The sequence below is a fragment of the Podarcis vaucheri genome (genome assembly GCF_965113315.1).
Source record: "Podarcis vaucheri genome assembly, chromosome: 5".
Taxonomy (NCBI): domain Eukaryota; kingdom Metazoa; phylum Chordata; class Lepidosauria; order Squamata; family Lacertidae; genus Podarcis; species Podarcis vaucheri.
Window position 1 is genome coordinate 16,941,956 of NC_138763.1, and position 16,674 is coordinate 16,958,629.

The window sequence follows — 16,674 nt, forward strand, 5'->3', positions numbered from 1 at the left end:
ATGTAACTCGAGGGGAGGGGAGGATAAAGGAGGGCGGCGAGGCGCGTGGCGCCTGCCGGGCTCTTTCCCGCCCTCCGGTTTTCCTCTCGCGCGGGAAGGGAGGGGCGCCGAGGGCAGGTGGGGGGCAGCGACGGGGTCGCTGAGGGAGAGACTTGAAAGAAAACACTATGCGGCGCTTCAGAATAAATTGTGTGCGACTTATTTTCCCCTCACGCTTCTTATTTCATGTGCCGGGATGGCGTGGTGTCGAATATGCCTGAAGCTGTGTATGACCAAGAGGGCGTCTGTCCCTGAGGAGAAGCAGCTGCTCCCCACAGCAACTGCCGCTCGGGGACGCTGGGTCATCGCGTCGCCCTTCGCGGCGTTTTTACTTGTTTCGGTTATTAAGCCAAATTTGTATACCGCTGGCTACTGGAAGAAAAGACTTCGAACAGTCAAAACAAATGCTAATCGAAGTGTCGGTAAAAGCAAACGAATTATATTGAAATACTAAAGCATAAGTGCTAAAACTAGGCCTCAGGGTTAAAGTTACCATTTGGTAGGCTTGCTGGTAGAAAAATCCCTGTACACAAGAAGCTGGAATAAAACAGGATGGTGCAATGTACACACCTGGTCCTAACTCCTGAAGGAGGGGCTGCTGGTGGCTGAACCTTTAAAATAGCATTTGACTTGAACACCATCCTTTTCGCCAGATCTAAGGCAGGGCCTGCCCACCCATGAGGCAAGGTGAGGCAACCGCCTCGGGCAGCAGGATCCACAGGGACAGCAGATCCTGATGTAGGTGTTCGCTCACCCTTTCTTCCCTTGAAAGGAGGGGATGCCATTTTGTGGTTTGCCTCAGGTGCAAAAAATGTGTTTGGCCGGCTCTTTCAGCAAGATCTCATAGAACTTCTGCGAGATCTCGTCACTGCTGTGGCTTCTCAAGTCTCCCATGGTGCGGGACACTCTGTCCCCTGTTGCCAGAGCCAGGGAGATGTGGCTTCCAGGTTCCTGCAAAATCGCACCGACCTCTCGCAGGATCTCACCAAGAACCTACAATTTGCAGCCATGTGACCCCAGTAGGCGAGGGGGGGCACCTTCCCATTTCGCCTCGGGAGGCAAATGGTATGTGCTGCCACTGACACCATAGTACCCAGGTCACATGAACTTCCCACTCTCTGTTCCCAGTCCCACTGAACCTCCAGGACACCTTCTTGCAGTGCTTATGACAGCTTAAAATCAGCTAGGGCTTGACTCATCTGAGATGGGGAAAATATGTCAGTGTATCTCTGGCTGAGCCACAGTTAAGGAATTACACCAGCAGAGCCTGGCTACCCCAGAACCTACCAGCTCAGCCAGAGATCCACTAGATCCTAAACTCTATGTGTTGTAAATCTTCTTGGATTTTTAAAGAAAGGGTGGTAAAGAAAAAGTTACAAATATATTAATATTCATAGAGATGATAGGGTAGTTCTTCTGTTATCCTAGACATCAGGTTTTTGAACAAAAATATTGATTTCTCTGTAGAGGTTCTCTTACAGCAATAGAATATCTGTCCCATGTAAAAGCTTATTCCTAACCAATGCAGTTTATTGTAGGAATGTTCACATTCTAGAGATGTATTGCTGCTGGGCAGGAAGGAATATAATGCGATAAGAATTGCAGGTTTTTAACTGAAGCAACAGTTGTAACGGGAAGTGGTTACAAGAGCTTACTCAAGTAACTGATTAAAACCCAACAACCTTGTTGAAATATCTGTCTAGGTTAGACAGTGGAAATTTACGTTAAAAAGTATTTGCTCTTGGTAATTCCCCAGAGAATAGCAAACAATATATTGATATTTATTGTTCTCGACAAATATTCCACAACTGTTAAAAATGCACAACTGTGGTGCCTGACAGGTAGCATGCATATAAATAAAGTGTAGTTTGCAGCTTCTGTCTCTTGGTCTTTCTTGACCACTGTATATAATGCTTGCCTTGCTGTTAAAGACGTTAAGGACGGGGCTGTGGTATCTCCTTTAGGGTTATAGCTTTGTGGTAGAGTATCTGCTTTGTATGCAGAAGGTCCCATGTTCAGCCCCCAGCATCTCCAGGTAGGGTTGGGAATTCCCCTAGTCTGAAACGCTGGAGAGCTGCTGCCAGTTAGTGTAAACAAGCCAAGCTAGATGGACCAATAGCCTATCTCAGAATAAGGCAGTTTCCAGTGTTCCTAAGTAAGCCACTTGATGCCCATTCCATACTTATGACTACAGTAATGGCACATGGTTCTTAGCTTTCCTGTATTTTTACTTTTCATGTAGACCTGACAGGCAGAAAATAATTGCATGTCCTTGCACACAACTCCCAAGATTTCTAAATGCAATTCCTTGTGAAATGAAAACATTTGAAAAGAAGAATGGAAGATGGACCTGTTTACATAGGCATTCCTTTGATCTATTGACCTGAGTCACCTGTTTTAATTGATGTATTGTTTCAACTGGAATGTTTTTTTTGCATATGTTAAATATGGATGTTTATATTTGAATGAATGTGTAATTGGCTTTATACTTGTAAACCACTTAAAAGATATTTCCACTTTAAGCAGCATACAAATGTAATAATGATAATAATCTTAAAACTCTTCTTCAGAGAGAAAGAAAAGGTTGTAAGTTAGAGGTGGGAATTCTGTGGCCCTTCAGATGTTGTTAGACTCTAACTCCCATTGGTTCCAGCCAGTATGGGCAGTGGTGATGAACGTTATACTGTAATCCAAAAACATTTTGAGAGCCACAAGGTTTCTTATCCCTGCTGTAAGTAGATCTGTATTCAACCTCCCTTTCCTCATGATTTCATCATTATTTGGAAATATTTTTTTTATCTGGAAAAGCTTCATGAAAGGTTTTTGGTTCATTGTTACTTCAAAAGCAAAGGAAAAGGTACTGTTTTTCTCACTCTTCCATGAGGTCAATCTTCTACGAGCAGCACAATAATCAGGTAGCTTTTGTAGTGCCAATTTCCTTTGAAGGAGAGAGCCCATGTTCTGTTTAAAATCCTTGTAATAAAATTGTTTTGTTTATATCAGTTCAGAGGGGGAAATGATTATAGCAGGCCACAAAGCAACATTCTTTGAGACCCTCAAGTCCAGCAAGTACAGAAAACATAAGCCACCAACTGTAAGTAGATTAGCCAGAAGCAAAGAAATAGCATGGTCATGATAGACTGGTAGGGGACTAGCAGAGGCTGAATTCACAACTGAATAAGTGTGTCCTGTTCCTGAACAAAAGCCTTGTGGTGAACAACTAAAGAATAATCCTTATTTACAGTGACAGAGACAAAAAAGGATGTACCACTTGAAATAACAGCATACAGTATATCCACAAACTAAATAAAATATTAGAATTGTCAGTTACAGTAACTTAATAACATATTTACCCATTTTGAGTGAGCAAATGCTCTTACCAATTTGTGTTTAAAACCACAGTGATGTTGCTGGCAGATGCAGTGATGTATATACAAGGTGGTGGTAGACTGGATTGTTTAAAAGAACAAACTCTTCATATGTTGTAACGTCTTTTGACAACTCACTTCCAGCAGTTATTCTTAGGCAACTTTAATAATAATAATAATAATAATAATAATAATAATAATAATAATAATAATTGGAAGATTTTTCTCTTTAGGAAAACAAAACATGTCTGGACTGCAGTTTAGCTTGCTTTCTCCTGATGGGTTTCTGTTCATTTTTCCAATGCCCTTATGCTTCTAAAGCTTGTGGGAAATGCTTGTAAAATACATCATCATTTTATTGTTTTTATTTTTATTCTAATTTTTTTGCATAGATTCATAGAACTTTTGAATGGCCAGTGACAGGAGGAGGCTGAACCAATTGCTGACACACAGCAACTCTGAACGTGAGTCAAATATCCAGCGTAAAAATTGTGGGTTCACCAGACAGAATGTGTCCTTGTTTGTATCCTTAGAAGGTCCCTTTTGTTTGTGAAAAAGGATGCAGTGTTGTGTAAGGTCCTGCTAATGGGAAGGAGGGAGGAATTTTTTGTCCATTCTTCTCTCTATATTCTTCCAGGTAATCTCCGGAAGGATTCCACATCCTTCTGGAGCAAACCGTCTATTCATTGCTTCAGATGCCTTGTGAAGACTTTTATTTGCCCAGGCTTTCCCTGACCCAGAAGACTGGATCTATCGCTTCAAAATTCCAGTTTTTACTTGTTCCTGTTTTTATAATGTTTTGTTTTCCCTGTCGGCAGTCCAACAAAATTGCTAGAGGACCGAGAAGAGAACAAGTATAATATCTGCAGAGCCTCCTGTCTTTACAGTTGTAACCCACTTGATGGACTATCATCCTGGGAGAATCAGTACCTCTTCTGACCTGCCTCCCACTTGCCCTTAGCACATATACCCCAGGAATACTAAGGGCAGTAGTGGAGCAGGAGGCCAGCAGTATACAAAGCTTCCCATACAAAGTCCCTATTGGGGACTTAGGAAAACTCCCTTGATGCATTCATGTTTACTAAATAAATTGTGCAGATTTCAGTTCTTTAAAAAAATAAATTTAATAAACTGTAGTGAACACAGGTTACTTCACATTTCCAAAGTTTAAACTTTTTTTTACAAATCCACTGGCTTCATTATACTGCCTGTTCTACTGTGTCACTTGCTTCAAGTTTTCTGGTAGTTGATCAACTGGAAATCAGTCTGAGCTCCAACTACATCAGATGTATTTTCCCTGCTTTCTGCAACTATCTGTTCAACTGTTTTTGAAGTTTCAGGGTCCTGGGAGCAAGGACTGGTCAGAGCATCATGAGGACTGTTGCACTGAAGAGGCAATGGCATATCTGGAGTTGGTTCAGAAGTCTTGCCCGCAGCAGATGGAGTGGGCATGGACAAAGGAAGATTCATCATGTAGAATACATTGCCCAGACGCCGGGACACCTTTAGAGAGATAAGCAATTACAGTAATTACTTTTAAAAATAATGATTACATTTGATGCCCAGCTTAACTTTACACATACATTCTATAGCAAATTGTCCACAGGACTGATAAGGACATGACATTAGGGCCTTCTAGGTCTGGGTGATCCAGCCATTTCATGGCAGCAAATTGGACTAGTAAATTAATCAGGGATGTCTTCCATTGACTCTCCCTCTCCTCCAAATCTAGGCATGGCTGAAGTGCTTTGGCACAATTTATATTGAAAAAGGAAAAGTGGCACTTAATAGCAGCAGCGGAGCAAGCAGAACACTCCGTGGGGCCTCCGAGGAGTCTGCCTGCCTCCTCCCACTCAGCCGCCCTACAGCTGAAGGAGAGGTGGAGGGAAAACTGTTTGGGGCAGTGTGGAGCCTGCGGGCACCCAAGCCACCACGTCACTCCCAGGATAGACGCGTGGCTCGGGCGCTCTGCAGGCCCCATGGTGAGTGTCACCCCCCTCAGTGGTGACACCTGGGGCGGACCGTCCCCACCGCACCCCCTTCCTCCACCCCTGCTTAATAGTTCAGTGTTTTCCTTCTCTGCAAGTACTGCCATTTATCATGCTCTGAGCCATCAATAGTGCAAGTCATGGATTTGATCAGATAAGGTTAAAGAGAGGAAGGGAGAGAGAAGCTGAGGAGACAATAAGAGCTGTGCAATGATTAAAATGAAAAACAACAGTATTTCAAGACCAATAAGGTTAATTCAAACTGACAGAAGATAGGTATGTAGGATGGACTTGCACTAAATCTTAATTGTTTGTATAGATAAAAGGGAAGTGGATTTTTATTAACCTTTTTTCTTTAAAAGAACAGCCAGAGAAATAAAGGCTAAAGTAAACAATATTTTACTAGTCTGGGGAAGGAAGGAAAGGGGGAAGCTGCTTCTTTTAAAAACATTTACACGTCTCTTTTTTGGTTTTGGAAGTCAGTTTAATCATATGCGGGCTACCAAATGTGTGTGCTGCATAAAAGTTAGAGTGCAGTCTTAACATACATGCACACAGCCAGTGTTGATGACATTGGCATATACTGTACAACATGCACATTGTGTTGTATAGACGGGAGGCATATTGGATTTTCGCTCTAAATCCTGTACATCCTGTACCTTTCCCAGTTGTAATAATCTGTTAAACATAGGTTTTATTGTTAACCATGTTGTAAATGGGATTTTTGGTCAATTTTACTGAACTAGACTAATTTTAACTATTCCAATCTTGGCTTTGCAATGCACACTCAGTGATGTTTCAGTCTCTAGGTTAAATGTTTCTAGCTATGCTTGCTATTAAAATTCAGGGCAGTTTCAGCCTTATTTTGTGAGTCTTGGAATGCTACTGGATTCTGAACTTCATGTTGTGCTAGTGACTCTCTGGGTCTCTTGTTCCACTTTTGCACTTCCAGTTGGGTGTGGAAACAATGAACCAAGAGCATAGAAGCTGTTCTTTAATCATATCCTGAAAACCTATTGTGGGGATGCATGCATCTCAATGTCTGAGCCAGATGTGGATATCACTAAGATACCCTCTGTATCCTCAGTAATATCCCAGCTTTTTTAAGCAGACCTATCTAGTCTTATGTCCAGTTACATTTTTAAAGAGCAGAGTATGTTGTGAATTTAAAATGTTACAGAAATAATTTCCTACCTACCTATCATTTGGGGTCAGGCAGAGAGCTCAACACAAGCCACAACAAGAGAGTGAAAATGTTAGACATACACACATTTTCAAGGACACATCTTTCATTCAATATTTTGATTTTCACTATGTCTACTGGCTGTACCTGAGACCGAATCTTTAATGCAGGTCCAAGTTTTAATCCCATTGTTTCCAAAAGATGTTCTTCTGTGAGTAGTGGTAAGGTTTCTCCATCAATGGCATGATCTTTAAATATCTTTAACAAAAAAGGAAAATGTGGTTGGTGAAAACACTTTTCAATTTTTCCACATTGTGGCATTTACCAAATCAAAAGTATCAAACACATGCTCTGAGTAGAGGAAAATATATTTGTTTAATGAAAATCACAGTCACCAGGATAAATTTCATCAGTGTGCCAAATCCAGAGTTTTGGTATTGCAGAAAAGTATTCCAAATGCTGTCCCTATACCTACACTCAGAGATTCACCTGAGTAGAAATAGTGCCAGAACATTTCATTTTGACTGGATTTTGATAGGTAAAGTTCCACTTTTAGATGTGGGAGATCTTAGACCGACAGCCAAAAAGTAACTTAATTTTACTGATTAGTTTATGTTTTGGATTTAAATTGTAACCTGTCCAAATCTCAACAATTAGTTTTCCTGGAGTGTCACTTTGAGAAGTGAGCGAATGGAGGTGGCTAGGCTATGCCACAACTCACAACATCTATTAGAATTGTAGAGTGGGAAGGGGCCACAAGGGTCCAACCCCCTGCAATGCAAGCATCTTATTAGTAGTCAATCAGTATTGTGCATTTTCTTGCCACAGGCATTTCATTCTCTGTGCCTCTTGGTTGGTGTCCATTAGAGGTATCACTCAGAGAGGAATTTATCCAATGGTTCCCTAGTTACCCCAGAGAGAGCCAATGTAATGCCTTCCAGATATTGTTGTACTGCAACTCCCATGGTCTCTGACCATTGACTATGCTGATGAGAGCCAGAGTCCAACAACATCTGGAGGGTACCAGATTGGCTACCCCAGCCTTTCAATGCTCTTCTTGCATGGAGTTCCCATTAGTCTCCCATCCAAGGTTTTGACCAGGTCTGGACCTGCTTAGCTTTACTAAGGATGCAGCTTCAGGTACTTTTTGACCATTTTCTGAGCCAATGTAAATAATGCTTTAGCTCTTCTTCACACTATTGGAACATTTATTCCATGGCAAGTATTTCTAAGTATTTTAAGTATTTCTAAGTATTTTTAAAAAAAATATTTTTTTAAATTAAATTTTTAATCAAAATATACAAAAATGTAGGGGCACAACTCCACAAAACCTGGATTAAATTAAGACCCATAAATTTCAGAGGGCAACTTAAACATCTTTGTTTTTGGCTGAACCTTAGCCAACAATTTCATATTTTGAAACCATTGATAGATCCCTTTGTAGAAGATTAAACAAATATTTAATCTTTATGACTACCTGAATTGAACCTATATTATTCCTTTAAGGGGAATGGTTTGGGAAGGGAGAGGCCGAAAGGAAATATCTTTTTTGTAACTCCAATTGAGTCTTATGAGAACTGAATGCAACTGGATTTTCCTATGCTTTTCTTCCTTTTCCTTACAGTTCTTACACCAAAGTTCTTTTTGTTGTTAGTGAAGTTTGTTGGTTAAATAAAAGAAGTCAAGCCTTCATGAACCATCATTCTCATTAAGAAAACCTCAGCTGTTGCAATAACCTGTGCATAGTCAGAACATCCTGGAAGGCTGATGATAAAACTGTATACGTCTTCAACAGTCCATTTGCGGATATCTTCAATGGCAGAAATGTCTTCTCCATTCAGAATCAGGCTGGAAGTGGCTATGGGAATGGAAGCAAAAAATAGTTTTTGCATTCAGTGAGTGGCAAGCAAATCAAATCTTAACGTGCAGGTTTTGAATTTATGTTGTATGCTAGGGGTTAAATTAGATATTACACTGAAGCTCTGTGTAAAGTAACCACAACAGCCATTTCTCCTCTTCAGAGAAATCTTGGAACAAGATGATTTGCAGCAGAGCATGGCGACAGGGAGGGGTCTCCTGACTTCTGTTTTTGACCCCCTCAGGGTTCCAGGATTCTGCCTCCCCTTTTCTGGTCATGCTTTGAATAAAATGGGTCACTGCACACAGTTTCGATGCAGCTTTTAGTTTATCCATGACAATACTCTGTATCACCATTGTTCCTTATTACCTATGATTCCATGCATATGGATTTCACACACAACCTATATGTAACACAGAATTTAGATTTCCTGAAAAAAATAGATTACTTTTTTAAAAAGAAAGCTTCCTGTAGTTAGTATAAAAAGTGTTATGTACTGAGAACAATAGGATCCAAATTGCAGCAGTCTGATTAGTCCTAGAACAATAGGATTCAGAATGCAGCAGTCTGATTGGTCCTAGAACAATGCAGCAGTATGATTGGTTGGCAGGAACCACCCAGTCCTGCTCCAGATTGAAGTGAATCCACAACCTGATTGGCTTACAGTAGAATTCCGGAATTAGCCAATCATGTGCAGCCCATTGTGTAAATAATGTATATAAAGCAGATACTGTGAGGGGACTTTCATTCATTCCTCCTCACCACTATGAGCTGAATAAAGAGCATGAAATCACTTTGCGACACTGAGTATATTTCAAAAAGCTTAGTTCTTGAGGTGGCAGAATTGCACTGCATGTTGCTACCTGTCTTCCTCCTACATCTCCAGTCACGATGCCATTCCGTTCTACATCCCACACTCCAGAGATTATGAGCCTCTGGCCTGGAGGCCAAATGCTGCCCTCCAGGCCTCTCTGTCTGACCCTTGGGCCACCTGTTTCCGCTGCCGCCGCCACTTGCTTCTCCCTAGGTCATTCTCCTTGAGAGTTTATGCCTGGCTGGAATATGTCCTTAAATTAAGATAATATTTGCTTGCTCTGCCTACCTTTTGTCTCTGCTCCCATCCACCACTAGCAAACCCCCCCCCCATGAAGGTTGTTCAGAAGGGAATGCAACCTATGGGTGGAAAAATGTTCCCCATCCTTCCTTACCCATACTTCTACTGTCACCACTGTCCAAAAAAAAATCCTTTCCTAAGGCTTTCACATTGGGCATAGCCGGGGGGGGGGAGGCAGCTGCCCCACCATCAAGTAGATAAAAATACTTAACTAAAAGTGGAAATTGTAGAAAGATTTTGACAGGTATTTATGAGCACTTGGGATCAAAAGAAAATTTAAAACAACTGTTGTTGAGACATTTCCTTCCGAATCTGCAAGACAGAGGAGGATGATAGGTGGGTGATCCTGCCCCCCACAACTTAAATCCTGGCTATGTCCATGGCTTTCAGGTGAGGTTTTGAAAAAGCAGGCCCATGTACAGCTCAGTGCTAAACACAGAAAACGGGTGCATTTTTACTGTTTCACTTTTTAAAGAAGGTCTCCAAAGTGTGAAATGAAGGTAGATTTAACTTACCTGACGGTAACAGTGGGTTGCTGGGTACAGAGAAGCCATATGGCAGAGCAGAGAATGTGAACGCTGACGGATAAGTGTACTTCTCATCAAAGGCTGTGCAAGAACTGTTGGGATCTTTCTCATTTCCGTTGCTGCACCCATTTGCTTCGCTGGGCATTTCATGGCTGCCAGAGTGTTTTCTCAAGCCATGCTCGTATTCCTTGTCATTTTTGGTGGCTGCAGCAGAAGGCTCTGCTTGGACCTTGTTCTGTTCATGCTTGCTCAGCATCTCCGCTTCTGTTTCTTTTTTGTCCTCTTTCTCTTCTTCAGGGGTTGCGGAGGAAGGGTCTATGCTCTTGTCCTCTGCTTGGCTCTTGATGCCATTGGTGTTACACTCAGTGGCTTTGTGATTCCCAGCTCTTCTGCCAGGCCGACGGCCTCGCTCTCTTTGCAGAGTGCTGACGGGTGGGTACGGGCTGGTGGCCATCACCATGGTGTTGCCGTGAAGTTCGTCAAGAGTAGTACGATGAACGTACAAGTCGTTAGGCAGATGGCCTTCGGGTACCCTGTGCCTCCCTCGGAAAGCAACTGGGCTAGCCGGCATGCCGTGATAAAGAAAGGGGCCTTCCAGCCCCAACAATCCCTTGCGGTGAGCTTTCTCTATTTCTTTTTGTTGGAAAATGGCATTCATTTCCATCTCCATCCTGTGCAATGAACATGGTATAAGCAATGAGGAATGCATAAAAGGAGATGAACTATTTCGCCTTCTCTGCCTGAGGCCTTGAGGGAGCCACTTTATATAATGCAGCTGTTCATGTGAGTTCAGCATATGGTTAGGCAATCACATGATCACTTCACCAAAGCAGGAAAACAAAGAGTAGCTCTCATGCTTGAACATTGACCCAACTTATATGCCCCCTTCCCAACTGAGCATGCTTCATTTCCCCACGGAGGAAGCTCAGTGTGCATAGGGCCCCCTTCAGATTAATGCAGACTCTGTTGGCCAGGGGGCATGGCTGATATATGCTTCAGCGTCTAGGGGGCAGGCTAGCTCAGTTGTGCCTGAGAGCACCTTCATGGATTCATACTGAATGCCTGAAGAGGAGTCATGTTGAAACTCTTAACCAGTTCCAGCCCACAAACCCAATAATACTGCTTAGCTGACTTCATACTGAGGATAGACTGCCACTACTTTTGTAGGAGGGATACAAGTCTATACTTTAGGTTTAGGTTTGTGCAGTTAAAGTGTGCTGTCACTGTAAGAACAACAAATTCACTTAACAAAAAAAGCCCAGGAAAGTGTTGGGAAAATGCTCAGAAATGTGTGGGATGAACAAATGAGTAACAAGAAGGCATGTAAGCACCCAACAAGCAAATCAAGATGAATAACTGCCCCGTGAACAAATCAGAAGAAATATTCAGTAAAGACAAGACATAGTCTAAACACCATGTAAACTTTGTTCCAGCAAACCAGGATAAATACTGAACAAACAGGTTACAAGGAGAACATAAAAAAGCCGCCTGGATCAGGCCAATGGCCCATTTAGTCCAGCATCCTGTTCTCACAGCGGCCAACCAGAAGACCGTGGGAAACCTGCCAGGAGGCCCCAAGTGTGAAGTATGAGTAAGTGTCAAAATGTTATAGGTGCCCACTATCTTAATTCACTCTAGTAGGACAGTGAAGAAAACTAGCAGAAAAACTAAGAGGCCTGCCCTTCCCCGTTATTATTCCAAGTTCTATTGAAATTACTCTACCTGGCAATATTTTGTTTCTGAACCAATTCCTGCCGTCTGGTTACAGCTTCCATGGATTCTGGTTGGAGGAAACTATAGCCTAAAAAAAATAAATGGGTAGGGGGTTAAATATTATTAGTTGAATAGTTATGTCATGTAAATGCAGATTAATGCACGCAAAACAAACGAAGGGGCAGCTATTGGAGAGAAGAATAGCTACAACATGTAATCATGCAGTGATGTGCATTTTTTAAAAAACCCTCAAGGGTTTCTGCAAAAGAAATAGGGCAAGTGAATTTCAGTTGCAGACTCGTTCACTATCTAGCAAACTTCCTGGCACTTTGCTGCCAAGGGCTGTGTCACACCACAGTTTCCCTAGCATTGCTGTTTAAGCCTGCACCTCATCTCATGCAGTGCCCTAGATGAGGGCTTCGAAATGGGGAAATCTTAAAACTTAAAAAAGTTAAAATTTAAAAAAGCTCTGCTGTCTTCCTCTCAAAGGCCTGACCCAGTCATTGGTGAGGAGCATTTTCCCTGGCCACTAAATACCAGTTGCTGGGAATCGCAGGTGGGCAGAATGCTGTTGTGCTCATGTCCGGCTTGCAGGCTTCCCACAGGCATCTGGTTGGCCACTGTGAGAACGGGATGCTGGACTAGGTGTGCCACTAGCCTCACCCAGCAGGGCTCTTCTGATGTTCTTAAGTTCCTCACTTCCTGAGAACCAGATTGACATTATTAACAGGCACCACAATCTGAAGTATATATTACTTGTAAAGAAGTCCCACTGATTTCCAATAGAACTTGCTTCCAAGTTAAGTGCTTGTTTGGACTGTAGCATTTAAACACAAAAGTTAAGTGGTTTTCCCCACCCTTACCCCCACTGAATATTGTGAATTTTGCGGTGCATAAAATAATTTAGTGGAGCACACTGGCCACCATACTCCACAGTTGAGGTCTGCATGCATTGCCAGTTTTCAGTCCAAATCTTGCAACAGATAACTATTTGACAAATGTTACATGGCATAGAAATGTTTTGCTAAGAGGAAGAGTGAATGTATATTTTGTATTGCATCGAGGAAAAGTGAAAGATGCATATGTGTTCTGGAATCTGTCTGACAGTTGAAGAATTCCAAGCATGTGAATGGACTGTCTCAATGACCCAGATTCTGATTGCTTGTTAACATGGCACATCCTTTCCCCACAGCCTGTAATAAAGATTACGATGTATTCAATATCTCTACCCATAGATGGCAGTCTAGCCTTTTCACATGGTCCAACCCCTCATGGTTCCTACCTCTCAGAGTGTGTTTCTGGTTGTTAGACAGTGTGTTCTTAATATTTCATCGTATCTGCTAATGTTATTTACAAATGTTATCTGCAGCAAAATGTTGCACTATGGTGTGGTCCTGTTCTGTGTTCCAGCCAGCCTCCGCTATTCCATTCCATTCCTCCTCCCACCTCGGTTTCTGAACCCCCCTCTGCAACCGTCAGTCAGTAGTCCATATCCACTGAGGATGCTCAGTCATTGGGCATACTACCTGTAGATGGCTGGACAAGCAACAACTGACTGGAGGGGTAGTGGTTTTTTTCTCTTTAAAAAATTGTACTTCTGCAAATTATGGTGCTTTGCTGGGCCCACGGGCACCTCCCACTTGTGCATGGGAAGTACCATGTGGGGTACACAAGCTGATTAACTAATTGATGAGATGTGCATAGCTTTGCAGCTATGTATTAAACAGTAGCTCTGAATCACAGAATCATAGAGTTGAAGCAAGATGTAAGCTGCCTTCATTTTCATTTTTACATGTAGCAATAGCTGGTTTTCCTTACAAGTTTGTTTTTTCAGTCTTGATCCCCCAATGTAGAGGAAGACATGGGCAGGAAGGAACTGTTTCAGGGCTTGCGTCACCTTGCCATAGTCCTTGGATTCACAGCCAGCATGGCCAGTGACCAGAGGTAATTCAACATCTGGAAGGCCACAAGTTCCGCAGCCAAGCACTATGGCATCCATTATTGATGGGTGTGAATGCTCCAGCCATCATTGTCTCTTACCTGCCCCTTGGTAAACACGGTTGGATAAAAGGTTTGGCATGGTAGCATGCTGTGGAACCGAAGGGCCAAGGTGGGAAGCTACGTGAATCTGCCTGGGATCAGCTGGTGCCAACATCTCAGTTGACGGTAACAAATCTCTAGGATGGTAGAGAAGTATCTGGTTAAGGCAGGGACATCTTTGCAGCAGTTACTATAGAGGAAAGCTGTTCAGTTGATAAATTTATCTAACATTAATAAAAGTTGAATAAAAACAGGATGGCAAAATATTTTGCTGCCATATAAATGGCACACTAATTGGCAAAATAGACCAGACAGCCTATGGTTACTCATTCGGTATCCAGAGCCCTGGAATACAGCTATAATAAACACTTCGCAGAGCCACTGCTCCTACTGATGAGCAGATTGCCTGCCGATGGACAGAGCATGATAAGAGTAGAAAGAGACAGTGCCACAGCTTGCAAAGGGGGGGGAGTCGGGGGGGGGGAAGCTTTAAAGCATTTTTAGAACTGCCAATCAAATATATGCTATTTTATGCTTAGACATTATGCAACTAATACAATAACTTGTGGGTATCAAACAAGACTGTTCTTTTACCATCCAGTGCTTATACTCTGTAGAAAACCAATGCATACTTAAAGGCTAATTTATGTTAAGTATGTCAGACTCACATTTCTTACCCACCACCCATAAAGGGCAAGTTCAGTAACAATAACACATAAACCACCACTAGCACTGAGTTGTTAGAATACCCCTGCTCCCTTCACAGAGCTTCCAATCCCAGCATTTCCTGGGAAGAGGGATTCGCTGTTAAACAATTTTGAGAATTGTAGCTTTATAAGAGAAATTGTGGGGAGGAGGTTTCCTGACAACTCTTAGTAACAAACTACAGTTCCCATGATTCCTTGGATAAGCCAATGCTTTTTAAAGTAGTATGATACCACTGTAAATATATGGTGCAGATGGGACCTTAGTTTAGTCTTGAGGTCAGCCTTTTCCATCCAGATGTGTTCTCCAGATGTTTTGGATGACAGTTCTCATAATCCATAACTAGTATAATCATTCGTTAAGCATTATGATAGCTGCAGGCAGAGGATGTGTTTTTTCCTTCATAATTAATAGTTTAGGCAAAGCCTCTTTAACAGTTGAAAGAGAAATACCTTTCCATGAACCGAGGCTCAAACTGTGTAGGAATGGCTTGGATTCTCTGCTGACCTGCTCCCATTAGTTGTGGATTTACTGCCATCATCTGGTTTCTCATTATAATCTCTTGTCGCTGTCGCAGTTCTAACACAAATCAGACCATGTATCTTTGAGTAAATATACATCATAGATGCCAGAAATCAGAGTCCAAACAGAAAATTATCTGAAATAGTATCTTCACCCCCTTATTTCAAGGTTCTAAGAATTCCATTGCTAAATTCAGTTGATAAATTTATCTAACATTAATAAAAGTTGAAGAAAAACAGGAGAACAAAATATTTTGCTGCCATATAAATGGTATTTTATGGGATTAATTGCAATCAGTAAAAGAATTTGCAATTTTCCCCACTTTTCCACTTAGATATTGTTCTTGTGCAACAGATATCCGTGTGATACCACACATAAATTACACATATAATTTAAAAACAAAGTGAATTTATAATGAGATGTGGAGAAACTTTTAATTAGGTGGAGTAGTATGGTAGCCATTGCTCTCAATATCAACCTGCCAAAGTTCTCTCATTATATCACTATCTATTCTATTCTATCTAATCTCTCTCTCTCTCTCTCTCTCTCTCTCTCTCTCTCTTCCTCTCTTCCTCTCTCCCTCTCTCCCTCTCTCCCTCTCTCCCCCTTCTATTTTTTACCCACTCTTCACCATTAGGTCCCAGGACAATAGTTTGAACTTAAATATTGAAAACTGAAACAGGTCACAGATTTAGAGTGGGTCCTGAAAACATGTATCTCATGTGTTAAAAGCCAGGGTAAAGATGTTTGTCTTCAACATATGATAGCATACCCCTCAACTGTTCTGATTTGAGTGGGACATCCCAGAATTACAGAAGCCATCATCACTTCTGATTGGATCCTGGAATGTTCCGTTTTTTGGTCTCATGCTCTCGTACAAATCACCTGCCTCACACCAGAGTGCTGGACCAAATGGTGCTAATTTTTTGGTCTTCTAATGCGAATCAGCTGGCTCCCACAAGCGTCCCAGTGTTGACCAGTAGGATGTTGGAGGGTATGCAACAGAAATTACATAATGAGGGCACATCTTTGGGGAGGGAATTTCACAACCTAGGAGCTGCCCCTTCCCAGGCCACTGCCTCCCCTCACTTCTAGGGGTGGTAGAACTTCCAAAAGGGGCCCTTCTGCTGATCTTAACACACAAGAGGATCGCTAGAGAAATGGGTGGTCTTTGATATATTTTGGGCCGAAATGTTGGCCAGTATTCCATCTTACCGCCTGCTGCCATACCACTTGCTAACCGGTATAAATGCTTGTCTTCCAAGGTTCCCTGTTCCCCAAGGACTGACATTTTTCTCATGTGATCTCGAGGAGTCATGTTATGGAGGGATGCAGATGGCTTTTCCACTAGTTATTGGTGAAACTGGTACGAGCTGAGAGAAAAATAAAGAGCATGATTTATAATAGAACAGATATGTTGTAAATATCAATGATACATGAGAGGAATATAAAACTGTACAGGTCCTGCTTATCTGAAGGACTACCTCCCAGGCCCTGCCAGAATGAAATCAGCTAAGAATACTGGAGGTACCATGTACATATGAAAAGTTATTTTCGGACCCAGTGTGCTTGTCATGGTAAGAGGAAGTATAACAGCTTGAACAAACAAGTAGCCTG

The 16,674-nt window shown here is 42.0% G+C and overlaps 2 protein-coding genes across 17 annotated transcripts in view; one reads left to right on the forward strand and one right to left on the reverse strand.

Moving 5' to 3' along the window:
• The first annotated feature begins 123 nt into the window (after positions 1–123).
• Positions 124–16,674, forward strand: part of LRRC31 (leucine rich repeat containing 31) — a 44,066-nt gene continuing 27,515 nt past the window's right edge. For 4 of the 16 annotated variants that reach the window (XM_082224224.1, XM_082224223.1, XM_082224213.1 and 1 more), the window contains exon 1: positions 16,329–16,423. The gene's annotated coding sequence lies outside the window, so the exon portion shown is untranslated. Of the gene's footprint in view, positions 3,872–4,741; positions 4,934–8,202; positions 8,910–9,244; positions 9,515–10,374; positions 10,478–13,624; positions 13,957–16,322; positions 16,424–16,674 lie in introns of those variants that run through there. The other 12 variants (XM_082224221.1, XM_082224215.1, XM_082224216.1 and 9 more) reach the window with 8 other exon arrangements.
• SAMD7 (sterile alpha motif domain containing 7) lies at positions 3,880–16,375 on the reverse strand (the record flags this gene model as incomplete). Its single annotated transcript, XM_082224709.1, has 8 exons — positions 3,880–4,910; positions 6,726–6,836; positions 8,315–8,436; positions 10,066–10,748; positions 11,800–11,878; positions 13,831–13,967; positions 14,988–15,114; positions 16,273–16,375. The coding sequence occupies 8 exons, from the start codon at positions 16,373–16,375 to the stop codon at positions 4,638–4,640; spliced, it is 1,635 nt and encodes a 544-aa protein (XP_082080835.1). The 3' UTR covers positions 3,880–4,637.